Source organism: Lathamus discolor, chromosome 2 (genome assembly GCF_037157495.1).
Source record: "Lathamus discolor isolate bLatDis1 chromosome 2, bLatDis1.hap1, whole genome shotgun sequence".
NCBI lineage: Eukaryota > Metazoa > Chordata > Aves > Psittaciformes > Psittacidae > Lathamus > Lathamus discolor.
In genome coordinates, this window is record NC_088885.1 from 12,349,131 (window position 1) to 12,365,133 (window position 16,003).

Sequence of the window (16,003 nt, forward strand, 5' to 3'; positions counted from 1 at the left end):
CCTCAAATAACGTATGTTTGACAAACTGGTGTTCTCTTGTATTAGGGTTCAGTGCATTGAGTGAGATGAAATGTGTCAAACGTACTGAAAATTATTACTAAAAGGCAACAAGAAAGGGAGAAAAAAAAGCCTGCTAATGCCACTGACAGAGGATGATTTAGGACTGATTCACAGCATGTTAATTCAAAATGCCTCTCCATCTTTCTTTTCTTCTTAGCCTGTCTACAATTTATTAATATAATTATTGCCTCAACTGACATCTTGTGGATTAAGGACTTGTAGATATGAAGAAAGCTGTACAAACATGTTTAGTTAAGTAACAAATCAAAAACCTTTCAAAGGGCAAGATAACCTGCCCTCATTCTGGTCTTCTAATAGCGATCAAGCTTGTAGCAAAACTAGTAAGAAGTCTTGGCTGGTGGCAGCGATACTCTTTGAGAAGGGGAAACGTTGTCTATTTTACAAGTAGGAGGAATTTAAATGTTTAATGCATTGGAGGTATTTCAGAGGTGATGCATGAGCCTAGAAAATAGTCTAAATAGCATTATAAAAGCTTCTGTTAGTGCAAAGAAGTTAAAGTCCCTTTTAGCATGCAACATTTGTGAGCTATTCAGAGATGGCTGGGGTTTCAGAAAGAATGAAACTTTAAGTAGAGGCCCCTTCTTGCAGCATTTCTTCTCACCACATATTTCTTTGCTGGCCTCACCATTTTTTTTCTAATTGTCTCACACTGTGTAGCACTAAATGTTCCTTTATGTTTTTTAATTGGAGTGGCAGAAATCCCAAACCACTAGGTCATTTCTGCTACCTTGAAAAATGAAAGGGGAGTTCCTTCTGTGGTGGTATCGTTGCCCTTGCAAGCGTGTTGCTTGCTTGAACGTCAGTCGTGTGCTCATTTTGCTGGTAATTCAGCAGGTTGCAAACAAAATGTCAGAGGTTTCTGTTGACTTGACTTGCTTTTGAAAGAGTATTAATTACAAGAAGAGCATATTTCTAATGAGGGAACAGCAGCTGTTAAGCACTAAATGCTCTGGCTGGAAATGATGCGGAGCCCACTAACTGCTGTGAGAGATAATGCAGCGTCTTTCAATGGGGAAGGTAACTTTAAGCATTTGACTGTATAATGAAGAAGTTACTTTGAATGGAACTTTACATAAGTTTAAGAGTAAGATGATATAAACGTCACTTATTTTGACAGGCTACTTAAAATTCTCTGTTTATTACTTTAACTACATCATTTTAGTTGTCACTGTCAGACTATGAAAGAAGACTTAGTTGGGAAATGAAGTGAAGCAACAGAATTTAGAGTAAAGATCTGGGTAGCTGTGTGTTAGTATTTGCAGGGTGTCACTGAGCCTGTTAAATTTGAAGCTGAAATGCTGTGTTTTGTACAAAACCAAGCAGGCTGCTCTACATGTAGGCTCTAAGAACCAAAGTAAAAATGAAGGTTTTAATAGGAGTGAGTGTCTATGCAAGGGACAGATTTCCTTTCTCTCTGTGGAATCTCCCACCCAAATGGCTGATGTAGTCCTTTGGCTTAAATGCTTTAAGTTAACCCCTAGATCTGCCCAGTGGAGAAACTGGAGAAAAAGTGACATCTTTTGGGAACTTGCTCATAAGACTTAGATGTCTTCACCCAATTTAATAGCCCTTCTTCTGCTTCTATTTGCTTGTCTTCTCATTCTAACTGCAGAGGGTTTGGAAATCCAGAGGTTTTTACAGCAGTTGTGGGAGTAACTCAGATGGGTTTCTGATTCTGGCTTTTTGGATGTTATAAAGGCTAGGAGGGAATGTCTTGCTATGTGCCAGTACTGTGCTTATTAAGTTGTTTGTGACCTGGGGTGTTTCCAGTGGGAACTGTGGAGCTATTGAAGATTAAGACCCTTCCCTGGCAGGAATCATGGTGTACCTGGGTATCAGTCACTGGAAGAGAAGTAAGGTAGCTTGCTTAGACAGTTAAAAATGGTGGTGTCAGGGCCGGTATTCCATAGGTCTAGATGAGTTTCTTGTCTGACACAGCTGAAACAAGATTACCCCTCTCACAGATACTTTGCACATGCACCCACTGCACGTAACCTACCTTTGAAGGGGATGTTGCTTAAATTTTTACTTAAGCAGAGAGATCAGATGAATGTGGAAGGGAATAATTATTGCTAGAAATCTTGCTTGGAGTATGGATGAAATATGGGAATTTCAAACAATTGTAGTATCATGTGTGATTAATTTTTATAAGCTCAAAACTGAGGAAAGCCTGACCGTTTCATTCAATTATTCTTTTAAGCTTGTAGCTTCAGTAACTCTGTAGCTTAGTGCAGAATAACCTTAAGTTTAGTTGGAAATGTGGATTCAGCTACAGAAGGTTTTTTATGGTCCAGCCATTTATTTCTTGAATGCTTTTAGCTCATATAAGTCAAATACATGCTTGTGCAGTAACAGACAGTAACGCGGATGGTGTAGATTGAATTTGTTTCAGTTAATGTATGAAAGTTATGTACTTTATCAGCTGTTTCTGGGACAGCAATTTTTTCTGCCTTCTGTTTTGAACTTTTCACTAGCAGCTGTGTTGCCCATGTACATTCTTTTGAGAGGTATATTCCGCCCCATCTTTAGACTGAATGATTGTTCTACAACTTCATTACTCTCCAAATGCATATTGTTCCTCTATTTTTTTAACATAGAAACGTAGCAGAAGTTTCCTTTCTGTTCTTCAGTATCCATCACTTTTCTACGGAGTAGGTATCCTATTGTGTATCAGTTGCATTTCATGGCCAACTCTAAAGGTATTACATTTAAAGTACCTTAGCAAGTCTGTTTCAATGTCATTGATTTTGTTAATGTCACCTCTTACTGAGGTTAAGTGTTGTGATTGAATACTGTTATGGTACAGTCATCTAGACATAGCAACTAGTTCAGGTTCTCTTGACTTGGTTGGGTCCTATCATATTCTTTGTGTTTTCTCAAAATTGAAATCTGGAAAATTCTGAGGTGTGTGTGGGGAAATATCTCATTGTGAGAGAATGCTAAACATGAAGGACATGAATACAGCATCATTGGTCAATGGAAGGTCAAAGTTTCCAATGTATTTTTCATTTTTCTTCACCAGACCTTGTAGGAGCCCTGAGTCTATTTTTGTGAAAGATCAAGTAGAGGACCTGCCTGTAATTCTGCTAAGTGAATTTACATGTGGCATTTCAAATATCTTTGAACAAAATTATTTGTGACATTATGCAGAAACATCAATATTGTCAAAACAGTAGTTTGGGTTTTTTTCTTCTCTTTCACCATCCACGTTTGGTACCATTTGAATGCATGCTACATCTTGTGATTATTTAGAAAATGTAATTTGTGTTTGCAACTATTACTGACCTTTTCTCTGAAAGAATGCCCTATGCACCATAATTGGACAAGAGTATTAAGCAACAAAATTTATTTGTTTTGAAGAAAAGCACAGACAGACAGTTTCTAATTTCAAAGGCATACAAACCAACCATGCACAACAATATTCTTTTCATCTCTGACTTAAGCAAAAGATTACTTTTCTGGAGTGTAATCGACACTTTAAAGAGAGCCTGAAAAAACTCCCAACAAATTTCAAACAACTATTAAATAAGGAACATATGTTTCTGTGCCTGCCAGAGCTTAGTCCCTGATAAGAAAGACTAGATGCTGTTAGGTTGTTTTGTCTTTTACTGCTTGTTGATATTCAAAGAGCCATTCTCAAGAACAGATTCTCTGTCCCTGCCCTACTGGGAAATTTCTGGTTTGACCAGGTGATGTTGACTGGTACTAGGCATATGTTCAGTGATTTGTCAGTCATCTCAGAAGCATCTTGTGCCACACCAGTCTCATATGCCCCGTAAATGCTCTTTGCTGACACATAGTTGGACCACTGGGCCAAGTTACTCTAGATTTTTTATTAGGAGCAACAAAGCAACTGATTTCAGGTAGCCCTGATGAAGTTTCTTCATAAAAGACTGATAACAAAGACGTGCATTTTCTAAACCCTAGCAACCTTTAAAAGCACAGGGAGGATTTGGAAAGGTTTAATTCCTAAGAAACTAGTATACTGCTGATTCCTAGAGTTGTTTTCCTTTCAAATGGGATATTATGTACCTAGATGGCATTTTCCTCAATAAGGAAGGCAGGCACTTACATGGACAAAATAATAGCAGTTTGCCTGTCAGAATTATTCAGCATTCTGGCATTAATAAAATATTATTTGCATTAGAAAATGTTTTCCTAGTTAGAAAGTCCAAAGGAACAGAGTTCTGGAGGACAGTGTTTTTTATACAAGTTGACATTAATGATAGAGCTACAGCCCTTTGTTTCCATTAACAATATAAAAGCAGCACTATTAAAAACACAGAATGACATAACAGGGGCATAATATGATGAACGAAACATGAAGGCAAAACTAAGTGTTTTTCCAGTGGGGTTAAGATATTATTGATAATGAACTTTGTAGAGCTGATAAAGATTCCTTTCTGAAGTATGAGACTTGTTTGTTTTAAAAGACATGACAGTGTGTATAGCAGTTGTTTATTGCATTTCTGATGCTAAAAGTGGACAGTCCAGATTTGACCAGGTTTAGGTGTTAATACCCTCAGAGTGGCTGCTGACAAAAGTAACTACTTCCAAGCTGGCCATCTCCACTGTAATTAAGTATAAGAAGTTTCAGAAATCTTTATTTTGGTGGTGGAAGTTTCACCACTGTTAACCCTAAACTGGTTGCTCCTTGAAGTTTGTAGTCGCTGCAGGTCTTGGCAGTTTTGAAGATAGCAGCTGTGAAGATGAAGGAATGAATGAATCTCTGCTTTTTTAATCTACTTGAAATAAAGTTTTTTAATAAGCAATCATGTCTACACTTCACTGGCATTGAAATAGAACCTCTTTGTATGTAAGTGCATCGAGGAAGATGCATAGGATTAATTCATCCGCAGGTTTAGCTTTCCCTATCTTACTGTCACAGTGAGGATATGGCATGCAATATGCCACTGACACTAAGTTACCATGCACTTAGTGATCCATAGTTTCTACATATGAGAGTACTCTCCTCCTTCCCCCCCAATTATTTTTGATTTGCATGTCTTTAGCATCTTGTTAGGAGTCAAACACCAAACACTGACCATAGTTGAGCATCTCTGGTGGGTTTGTGCGACTTTCCCAGATGATAAAATTACAAATAAAAGAACTTCCAGAGTTGGTGTCCAAAGAGAATACAGTGCTTCCAGTAAGGAGAAAATGTGTGCATTATTGCGTATAGCTCTGACTTGTGCCAGTCTATACCACGGTTGATAACCACATGTTTGCATGGAAAATGGTGATCTAGCTGTTGTTTGAACTTCAGCATTGATCACCCAGTGTAGTATTTATGCCAGGGATGTGACTAGTTACGTCATTTTTAGTCAGGAAGGGGAATTCATTCCCTTACAGTATTTCTGCTTCTATCTGATTCCATGGGTGAGAGATGTTTTTCACTGATGTCAGTAGCTATCAGATTGGAAACATTGTCTGTAGTGGAGTGGTTGACAGGCTAAAATAACTGGAAAAAAGTACTTAGTGCAGTTTTTCATTGCAGGAGCTGATGGAAGGAAGAAAACTATGCGGTTGTGGAGAAAATAATGGCTATGAAATGGAATGTATGGAGAAGCAGAGATGCTAGGTTCCATGTGGTCATGTCCTCTGTCCTGTCTTAGGTCAGGGATGAGGATGAGCATCATGGCTGTTGTGAACAGCCTTCCTGGAAATGATGTTAGGCCAGCAATGCCTGACCCCTGAGAAGAATACTCAAGAGACGTTGCTTCTTTAAAAGTTGTTTGGTCAAAACACCAATAAAATAATCTTTAAAAAGAAAACCTGTCCTGACAGTACCTTGCACTGTATGACCTGGTTGGCCTTTCTCATCAGTCATGTCTCTGAAATGTGGCTTATCAAGAAATGGAGAAAAAAATCTCATGCTTTCTACTTCAGGGGGTAGAATTCTACAAACTCCTGTTAAATACATTAATGATGGTGGTGGTATTCTGTTAGAAACAAGCTGTGAAAGCGCCCCAGTAAGTTTCTTCCTCAGGGATTTAGGAATGTTTTCTGAATTGTTCTTCAAAGCCCAATTTATAATTCAGTAGCCTGTGTGGAAAGTTAATGCTCAGTGATGAATTCTTGAACTTCATTGTGCTTGGGGAAGCATTCTGAGAAGAAAGCAGTAGAAGAAATCAGTGAGATGAACCTCCAGATTGCCTGGGATAGTCTTCTCCCACTGTTTTGGGCCTTGTGAGTAAGACATATGTAGTCATTGCCTGCAGCCCTTTCTTAGCCCTCAGCCCTCCTCATGGATGTGTGATGGGAATATTACTTCATATTCTCAGATGGCTTTAATACACTGAGAGCAGAGGCAAGCTTAGGACATAGCATATTTGAAGCCCTACAGTTACACAGTGGATGGTGAAGGGGACTTGAGGAGAAGAGGAAATGAAAGTAGTTTGTTTGGTTTGGCACAGAGCTCCCAGGAGGGTATCTCCTTACACACCAGTGTATTAATAAAGAAGAGATTCTACTTTGGATCTGTAAGGAATTGGCTGACAGTTAAACTGTCCTAGGAAGCAGTGCAGGCTTCCAATACAGTTTTGTTTTCAGTAATAGTTTCATTGTTCCTAGACAATCGTTCTGATTACCTAGCAACTACTGCAGAATTAAGGAGATCCCTTGTTAATTTTTTTTCCCTTGCATGTTTCTTTTTCCTCAGTCCCTGTAGTTGACAAACAAGATTAAGGGATTTGCTGGTGTGGAATGTATTGAAATCACTGTGGGCTTTTCGGTCTTTCTCACTTTCTCAGACTATATCTGGGAAATTTCTTGTCCTCATATTCCCTTAGTTTTAGGCAAGCTTTTGAGATCTTTCTTATAGACAAGGTCTGCCTTTCTGCAGGCAAAATAAAAGTTAATGTTATTGTTCTGTGTCCCAGACCTTGTTACTCTCTCCAGCTTTGCCCCCTCCCTTCTAACCAATATATTCTACCATTTTTCATTTGGAGAATGACAGATTCAGGAGTGTTATAGGAAAAGCACTGGAACAGGAATCCTCACTTACTTACCTGAATTTCTCTGCCAGTACTGTTGAACAAAACCTCTGGTGTGGATATTAGTGAATTTTTATCAAATGCAAATTTTCATTAAGATTCATTAAATTTTCATGAAATCAAAATTAAGTGTTGTAAGTTCAGAGTGTACTGCTTCTGTCGCAGGCAGTGCTGAACAACTTACCCTGTGTCTTTTAAAGTTGCCTTTTCGGTTTAAACCTTTGTGTTACTAGGTTATGTTTCTCAGTTGTGTGTGCATGTGCTTTTACCTTGCTATAGGTAAACCATGGTGCAGCATCAGAATTGGCTTTCCTGTGTTGCTTTTCCCTCTATTTTATTAGTAAAACTCTACAAATATGCAAAATATTCATAAATCAGTGCAGCACTGCAGCATCTGAGGCAAGGAAAGTGCGCAGGTTCAGTGTGTTCTTTTTAAAGGTAGTTCCTCAGTGCCAGACATCTCTGGGCAGCAGTGTTCTGAGGTCAAAACAGGGGAAAACAACATGTAACACATTTGTACTTAGCTCTTGCACGCCTTCTTTTCTTCTTCTTTTTAAATAGTTGAAGACTCTCTCACTGTCTGGTTTATTTGCTGTCACCTTGTATCACTTCCCAAAATGAAAAGGCTCTGAAAAATAGAACTCCTTTTTTGACAAGTTAGGTAAATTAGGCTTTCTTCTAGGTGGGCGAAGGGTATCATTTTGGATTGGAAAGGCACCCTTGGAGAAAGAGAATATTTATACTCACCTGGTTTTTCATTTGTTTGTTTCCTTTTTTCCCTAGTAGTATTAAAGGCATTGTCTGTTTCTCATGATTCAGTGGTGCTGATGTGTACAGAATGTCTAATTTATGGATAGAAGGGCTGAATTTTTGGGGCTCTATTCAAGGCCTCATCCTACCTAGAGCAAGGCTTGTATTTGAGATGATCTTAGCTTAGTTAGGGCATTAATTGAAGCAGTTTCTGTTTACACATCAGTATTTTGTACTCAAGTGCTTCCACCATGGTGCAAATAATACCGACATAAAAATGGTTGTCCTTACGCCAGAGGGTAACATTTTAAGTAGCGGGTTGGTTTGGCAGACTGATGTACATTGGAGTTTTACATGCTTGTTTATGTGAATGCCATGAAGATGGAAACATGAATAGATGAAAAATAGGCACTTTATTTTGTTTTCAATTACAATTCAAGCTCAGTTTGAATTAGTATGGAGAGCAGCGACACGTTGGTTATGTAGATCCTGATTGATATTAATGTAGCAGGGAAGACCTCTGGGTGTTTTTCTTCTTTGGTATGTATATGGGTGTGTGTATAGATAGACAAATAAAAATGTTTGGGTTAATTTAAGAAAAGTTTCTGAAAATTCTTCTTAAAGGTGGGTGAAAACGCTGCTTGAGGGGGGTTGTATTAGCAATGAGAACCTCTAGAAGTGAAATGAGGTTTGCTGTAAGTATGATTGAACACTGCTTTGCTTTTTGCACTCCTAATGTGCATGTTGCTTGCCTGCTAACCGTGGCTAAAAGGCATGAAGTCACAGGCAACTATTAAAACGTTTAGATTCCTAGCTTGTAAATATTGCATTTCTCACAGATTTGAAGTGAAATCCAGTCTTGTGTTTCTTGTTCATCCATTTCATATCCACTGGGATGCAGCATTTGTGAAAGAATCAATTATCCATTTGTTAGTCAGAGGAGCTTTACAAATTATACATTAGCAGATTGATTTCTCAGGTTCACCACTGGGGGACTGATAGCATAAGGTGGGTTGATGATGAGTGTCAAGGGAGGAGGAGTTGCCACAAAGAACACAATTAAAAGAAGCTTTCTGAGTGGCCGTGAATTTACTTCTAATTGAAGAGCTGACATAATCCATACTGAGTGCCTTTATTTCAAGCATTTTACATTAGGTAATTGATTATCACATGAGGTACTTTTGCTTGGAGGTACTTGATTTTCCTTTCCTTTAAATTCAGGAGTTTGCAAAAGCCTGCATTTAGATCTTTGTGCAAGGTGCCTTCTAGCTTTTTCTCCCTCTCCCTCAACTTTTCTTTCTTCCATTAAGGTAACATTTTTTTGTTCTATAGTGTCAGCTTGACTTTATTGATTTTGAACAGTCAAACTTACTTATGTTGTCCAGAATTCCAAACATGTCTCCATCAGAAAGAAAACTGCAGCTAATGGAAATTCAGCTGAAGGTGTTTCTTCCCTCTTTGCCTGAACTTCCGCACTATAGGAAATTCTGAAGCTGTTTCCAGGTTAACCGTTCTGGTTTTATTTCCCTTCCTAACTAACAGGGTCCTCCTTATTGCCAGATTTGAATTATGTTGCTTTAGAAATACTTTGTGTGTTACTGTCATTGATGCAGTACTGGAAGTGTGGTTGTGACCACAAAGAAGTTGTGTGTTTTCACTTGTTTGCCTAAAGCTAGGCGTTCTCATTAGGTTAAGAAAAGATGACCCAATGTAGTGCTAATTAAATAATTATTCATAATTTCCTTATCATCTTATATGCAGCTGCCTATGGTTTTATGGTGTGGGGTTTTAAGATTAGATAATCTCTTAATTGAGTAATTTTTGCATGGATTATATGTTCTTAATGAACTTTGTCCCAAGATTGCTGTTGTAATTCTTAATGTTTTTATTTTTAATGCTTTTTGGTAAAAGACCACTTTGTGACAGGCAGTAATTGTGGCATTTCCAGGTAGCATTTAGTGATAACACAAAGTGAGACCAAGAGTGGTGTCTCCTGCACAAAAGGAAGTGGGAAAGCACTGGCTGGAAGCATCCTTTTCCCAACTCAACAGGCGAGTGTTTCTGTGCAGGCTTAGTTGTTTTGCTTTGATTAGAAAGAATCTCTGGAAAATGAAATATGATTTGGACATGCATCCTCTTCAAGGTGGAAGAGAAGAAAGCTTCATTTCCCTGAGATGGATTATTTTTGTGTGTGAAAGATTGTGGGGAAAAGCTTTCCAAAGGCTTTGAGAAGACCTCAGTTTATCTCGAGTAGATAGTCCATCTGGACAGTGTGTTTTTAATATAACATTTTATGATAGAATCATAGAATAGTTAGGGTTGGAAAGGACCTCAAGATCATCTAGTTCCAACCCCCCTGCCATGGGCAGGGACACCTCACACTAAACCATCCCACACAAGGCTTCATCCAACCTGGCCTTGAACACTGCCAGGGATGGAGCACTCACAACCTCCCTGGGCAACCGATTCCAGTGTCTCACCACCCTAACAGGAAAGAATTTCCTCCTTATATCCAGTTTAAACTTCCCCTGCGATAGCATATATAGGAAGCTATGATACTTTAGACACGATTGTGTAACATCTAATGTGATCCCATGACTTCAGCACTGTTCCAGTGACACTTTCTTTTCACACAAATACGTGGTGGCTTTCTCTTTTGTCATGCTCAGAAGCACAGAAGCGATCTGTTTCGTGGTTCAATCAAAATTTCATGAGAGAAAGAAAAGTTGTACTTAAATGTAGGAGAGACTCACGTGGGCGAAGATCCTTCAATGATGCTTGAAATGGTATTTGTTCCAGAATGTGAAATCAGGATCATGGTATATAAGAAGGTTCTTGGTACTTGAATATAATTGAATGGGGTTTGTATGCAAGAGGACACCCATCGTATTACCCAAATGATGTTGTAAGGTAATCCTTAGTACTTAAGGTAAGGATAGATATTTAAACTACAGTAAGCAGTAGCAGATGCGTATAGCATTGTGAGTAGAACCAAATGTATATCTGGATAGGGAAAGGAAAATTCATTAAATCTGGGCAGTTTTCAGGATTTTCTCAGCATTTGTCTGAGAATGAATACACCTATGTTGTACTTCAATACTTCCTAATCTTTGCTTCTGAAAACACTATTGGAGGCAACACTGAAAGAAGCAGAAGGGATTTAAAGGAAGAAATAGTTACCAGTATAGCCGTCAGACCAAACCAGAAGAATTTTGAGGGGCATTGTCATGGTCAGCATGTTTTATGCTGACTTTCGATAGCAGGAGAGGGTCTGTGAACAGCTGTGGTGCACAGGCACAGATGCTCAGGCTCTGGGAGCCATTCACTTCATGAGAGCTCCAGAACACTGAGGCATTTAACTGCAAAAATACCAACTTTCTGGGTTAGGCAAAGGGCTGGAAAGAAGGCTGTCTGTTGGCATTGTCATATAAACATCTATTCTGTGGGGGATTTTGATTCATGCAACTAAACATTACACAAGACACAACTCTCAGGAAGGGGGCAGAGTTAAAACATGATTGGTGATATAACTTTAATGATCTTTAGTAGTTCTTTTCTTTTCTTTCCCTAGAGCCCAGTGAAGATAAATCAGATCAGCCTGGATGAAAGTGGAGAACACATGGGTGTTTGCTCAGAAGATGGCAAGGTACGACAAACTGGTTCATACCGTTAATAAGGTAGCATGTAGTCCTCAGTATTACACTTGAGATAATTGTGATACCTCTGGAGTTAATTCCTACATTTAACACAAGCACTTTCACCATCCATTTTGAGAACTGAGCTCACCTCTGAATACTCAAAATTAAAGTCAAATATATTTTGCACAAATGTGCCGTAGGAAAAGTAATTACAAGTATGTCAATAATGTAACTGGTATTAAGCTGATTAACAACTGTGGCAGGAGGACATGTCACCTTAATCATTACTGCTGTGCCAGTTATACTTCAGTGACTACTCTGCTGTTCCTGCAAGACAGTAGTTTAATGCCTTTCTGCTATAAATCCACAAAATTGGATTTTGTGGGCATGATTTCTGTGGGCTGGTGGTTTTCATTTTCACACACGTTATGAATGTTTCTCTTGAATTATAGAATCTTTTGATAAGCAATCATAGTTTATCAGAAGAATAAAGTGTCTTACAACAGCCACATTAAATAAATGTAAAATCAATATACGTACAGTTTCCTAAAAAACTGGCACCTACTTCCTTGACTGAGGACATATATCATTTGTGCAGTGTATAACTAACAATTATCAGTGCTTCTCTGGAATGTTGAGCTGTGACATTTAGTGGTTTTGGTGATTGATTTTCCACTTATAAGAATGTCTTTTTTGTTTTAAAGTCAATGGCAGCCTTTTCTAATGTTGGTTTGTAATGATAAAATTCTAATGCATGGGGTGTATTTAAGCTTCTTTTTAAATATAATGCTCATATACAAATGCAGTGCATAAAATATCATTTAAATCATTTCTCTGTATCCACCTGACTTACTGAGGAGAACATTTCTTACAGAGTAGACTTGGGGGAAGGAGGAATGTTGGTGATCCTAATGCATGCATCCCGTACAGCTGAAGTTCTATAAATTAAAAACAATATAGCATTTTAAAGTAGGCAAAATGGGGAAACAACCCCTTTAGACTGTATGTGCTTGGGTTTTTTCCTTCCAAATAGGTGGGTTTTTTTTCCTCAACAGGCAGGCAGCCAGTTTATGTATCCAAGCCTTTTGTTTCTCTGAGATATCTTGATGTCAGTATCTTGACACAGTAATTGGGATACTAGTGCCTATCAAAGTGGGTTGTAGAATTTTACAGCCTGTGAGAAACACAGCAAGAGTGTCCTAATTGTTTGAGCAAGATAAGGGAAGGGTCAGTAATTGTGCAAGGTAATAAAAATGTTGAGCTAGCATTGTTGGTTTGGGTGTTTCAAATGCTGGGAGAAGCAAGCATTTGCTGTAAAGGGCCCCTCAAATGTGACTGGGGGTTACTGACTTGAAACATGTATGTGGCAGTGATTATCAGGCACATTTTTACATATATTAAATACATATTAAAAATATATTATTTCAGAAACATTAAAAAAATTCCATAATCCCTACTCTGGTGTGGCTGCATTTGAAAAGACTCCAATACTTTAAATAGTGATTCTGTCTTCACTGAGTGAAATCACTAATGTAGATCCAGTATGTGACATTACATGCTATACAAGGCACTGTAAACTATGGTTCCCAAGCCAGGGCTAATTCTAGTAATGGTTTTGACACAGGGCTGGAGTATTGCAAGTATGATATTCATCATATTTGTGTTCATATAGTCCAGGGGCATTCATGCTTCACCGTATTCTACTCTGAAAAGCCCATTTGGAGATTTGACAGATCTGTATGTTTTAGAAGTTAGACTTCCCACTTGACCCAAAAGTATGTTTCTATGAAAGAATCCATCCCTAAAAAGGGTGAAAAAACATATTGTATGTTGTGCTGCTGTGCAAGAAAATGGCAGAAATTCCTGGCCAGATAATGTAGCACTTTTAAGGTCTGGATCATAACAAATGTGTCACTTTACAGTCTTTCCTTACAGTGGTACAAGTGTAAGAGTTTAAACACTTGTACAAGTGGTTGTCAGATAGTCATTAACTCAGATAAATATGGAAAAATATTGAAATCCTTTTTTTTTAAAGAAAGAAATAAGGAAAAAGCGCAACAGGTTGGATTTCTTAAATTGGTTTTAAACAACCAAAAAGCAAGGACGTGTAACTTTTGAGCCATTTGGGTTGATGCAAGTATTTTCTACCAATTAATGAAATTACATCCTCTAGACCACTGTGAAAGATTTTTGCAATAGGCAGGGAGTGCATTTTCCCCTATCAGAGTGGATCCCCTGTGAGGGAGATGGAACTGTTTGTCTGCTTGAAGGGAGGCCTTATGATGAGAACACCCTCCTCACCTCTGTACTGCAGTCTGATGTATTTTGTTTTACTACTTTTTTCTTTCCTTTCCTACTCTCAAACTAGTTTTGAGACTGGGAGGGTAGCAGAGCAGCACAGTGCAATTCTCTAAGCCTCTTCTTAACGCTCTTGTTGGGCAGCATCCAGACCTAACGTCAAGACCTGGCACCTGTGTGTCATACGTGGCCAACAAGTGCTTTGTTGGCCAGAAAAGCCACTTGCAGCTTCTCTGCACTGCACATTTGGCTCTTTGAAAATCTTCCTTGCCAATGAACTCTTCTGCAGTTGGTCACCACTGGCATGGAAAGGAACAGAAATCAAAACCACAGCCAATACTCTAGTCTGGCCGCTTGCTGGGAAAAATGGCTGGGTGTGTTGAAACATTAAGGTATAAAAGGAGAATGCTGGTGCTGGAATGAATAGAAAGGGAAGCAGGCTTGCAGCTTGAGAGTTGTGGAGGGTGTTTCAGGCTAGTTTTTTGACTATTTGTATGGTGTCTTGAAAAACCTGGATCTGACTCCCAGTTTTGCTAATGCTCTTATGCGATTTTGTAACAGTGATATAATTTGCACCCTTTTCCTGGCTTTTGGTCACTGACAGTTAGCTGCTTCTTCCACATGTGGAAGCAAAGAAACAGCTAAGTCTGGATGCACTGCAGTGGTGGGTTCTGGATATTTAAAATGAGACTGGCAAAATATAGTGGACTCTCACTGTGAAATCCTGTTTCCAGCTACCCAAAACCATCACGATCTGAGTGGGCATAGAAAGTAGAAATAGATAAATCCAATATGGGTTTGTAATATCAAAAGAATCACTTTCTCTCTGAAGAATAAAAGACATTAAGAAGTAATAAACTGTTATATGGTGTCCCTAGAGTAGATATGATAACATGTATTTTATGCTGAGTTGTTTTTTCCTCCTTAGTTAACTGGCTCCATTTTGTTTTCATGCTCTGAAAGGAGTATCATTGCCATGTTTGATGCACTATTATGAAAATGTTGAAGGCGCCGTTGCTTGTGTTAATTTTTGTTAACGAGTTCTAATTTGGGAGAGGTGTTTTGTCATTTTTGAGGATTCTGCTTCCCTGGAATTTTCAGTGTTGTGTTTTAACCTTATTTCCATGCCTCTTCTTTTTTCTTCCTACTTTTTCTTTATCTCTCTATCTTATTTGCTCTTTCCTCTGTTTCTTATTTTGTTTGGTCTGTTGCATTGGATGTGCTGTGCCAACTGATGAAAACAAAAACCCAGAAAACAAAATCCTCTACACATCAGCCCGAAGGTTTTCTAGGCTTGCAGCCAGGCACAACTCAAATACAAGCCTTTGGTTGGCTTTACATAATCACAGCTTTGCGATACATCTCACTGTTTCCAAATATTGATTTTCTAATCCTTTGGAGCAGTAGCTCAGCCCTACACAGTGCATGCAGCAGTACTTTTAAAGCGTGTTGTTAGAAGCAGTATATTCGCTAATGAGTAATGGGCAGAGCTGATAATGCTGCTTAGGAGATGTATCCAGGAGACAAGCTTGAAAGGGAGATGAGGTGGTTTGAGATGTTTTTAACTCTGCTGAGATGGTTGAACTTTGAGCCACTCTGAGGATGGCTTAGTTCCTCACTGATGGCTTAGTTCCTCTTGTAGTTTACCTAAAGTCTAGTATTTTTACTGTCTCCTTCACTGTCTGCGGGAAGTTTGGGGGTCCTTGTCCTCTGAACAGATATTTTTAGAGCTATTAAACCTCGCTTTTTGAGGCCTATTAGTTGTATTTAATGACTTTGTTTTGCAGATCTTCGTCTAGTGGTTTCTGTGGGTGTTTTTTGTTACTCTTATTTTTTAGTTCTCCCCCTTCCCTTCGTCCCAAAAGTATCATGAAGGGAATGTGGAAAGAGAAAGAAGTAAAGTTAAAAGATCTCTTGGATCTTAGAATCCAAGCTGTTGAACATGCAGAGCAGAGTTACTGAAGGGGTTATCTTTTCCAGAAAGTAAGGATGACTGAGTAACCCTGAGAACCCTTTAGAGTGCATTTGCTATCAAGTTTTCCACCAATCGCTCCATGGGATGCTCTTTTTTTTTCCTCCCTTCTCCCACTTCCAACAGCTTCTGGCAACCTGTGGAAACCTCTAAAATCACAATCAAATGGCAAACCAGTTGTTATTCTTCGTGGAAATCATAATTAGTAAATCAGCCACTAATTCCTGGCCATAGGTCTTCAGCCCTATTTTACTCCCTAAGTTTTGCAG

General features: G+C 38.7%; 1 protein-coding gene across 2 annotated transcripts in view; it reads left to right on the forward strand.

Moving 5' to 3' along the window:
• VPS41 (VPS41 subunit of HOPS complex) overlaps positions 1 to 16,003 on the forward strand; it is a 98,263-nt gene that overhangs the window by 23,019 nt on the left and 59,241 nt on the right. For both annotated transcript variants that reach the window (XM_065665739.1, XM_065665740.1), the window contains exon 5: positions 11,398 to 11,472. In XM_065665739.1, the coding sequence (XP_065521811.1) occupies positions 11,398 to 11,472 (75 nt within the window). The remainder of the gene's footprint in view (positions 1 to 11,397; positions 11,473 to 16,003) is intronic.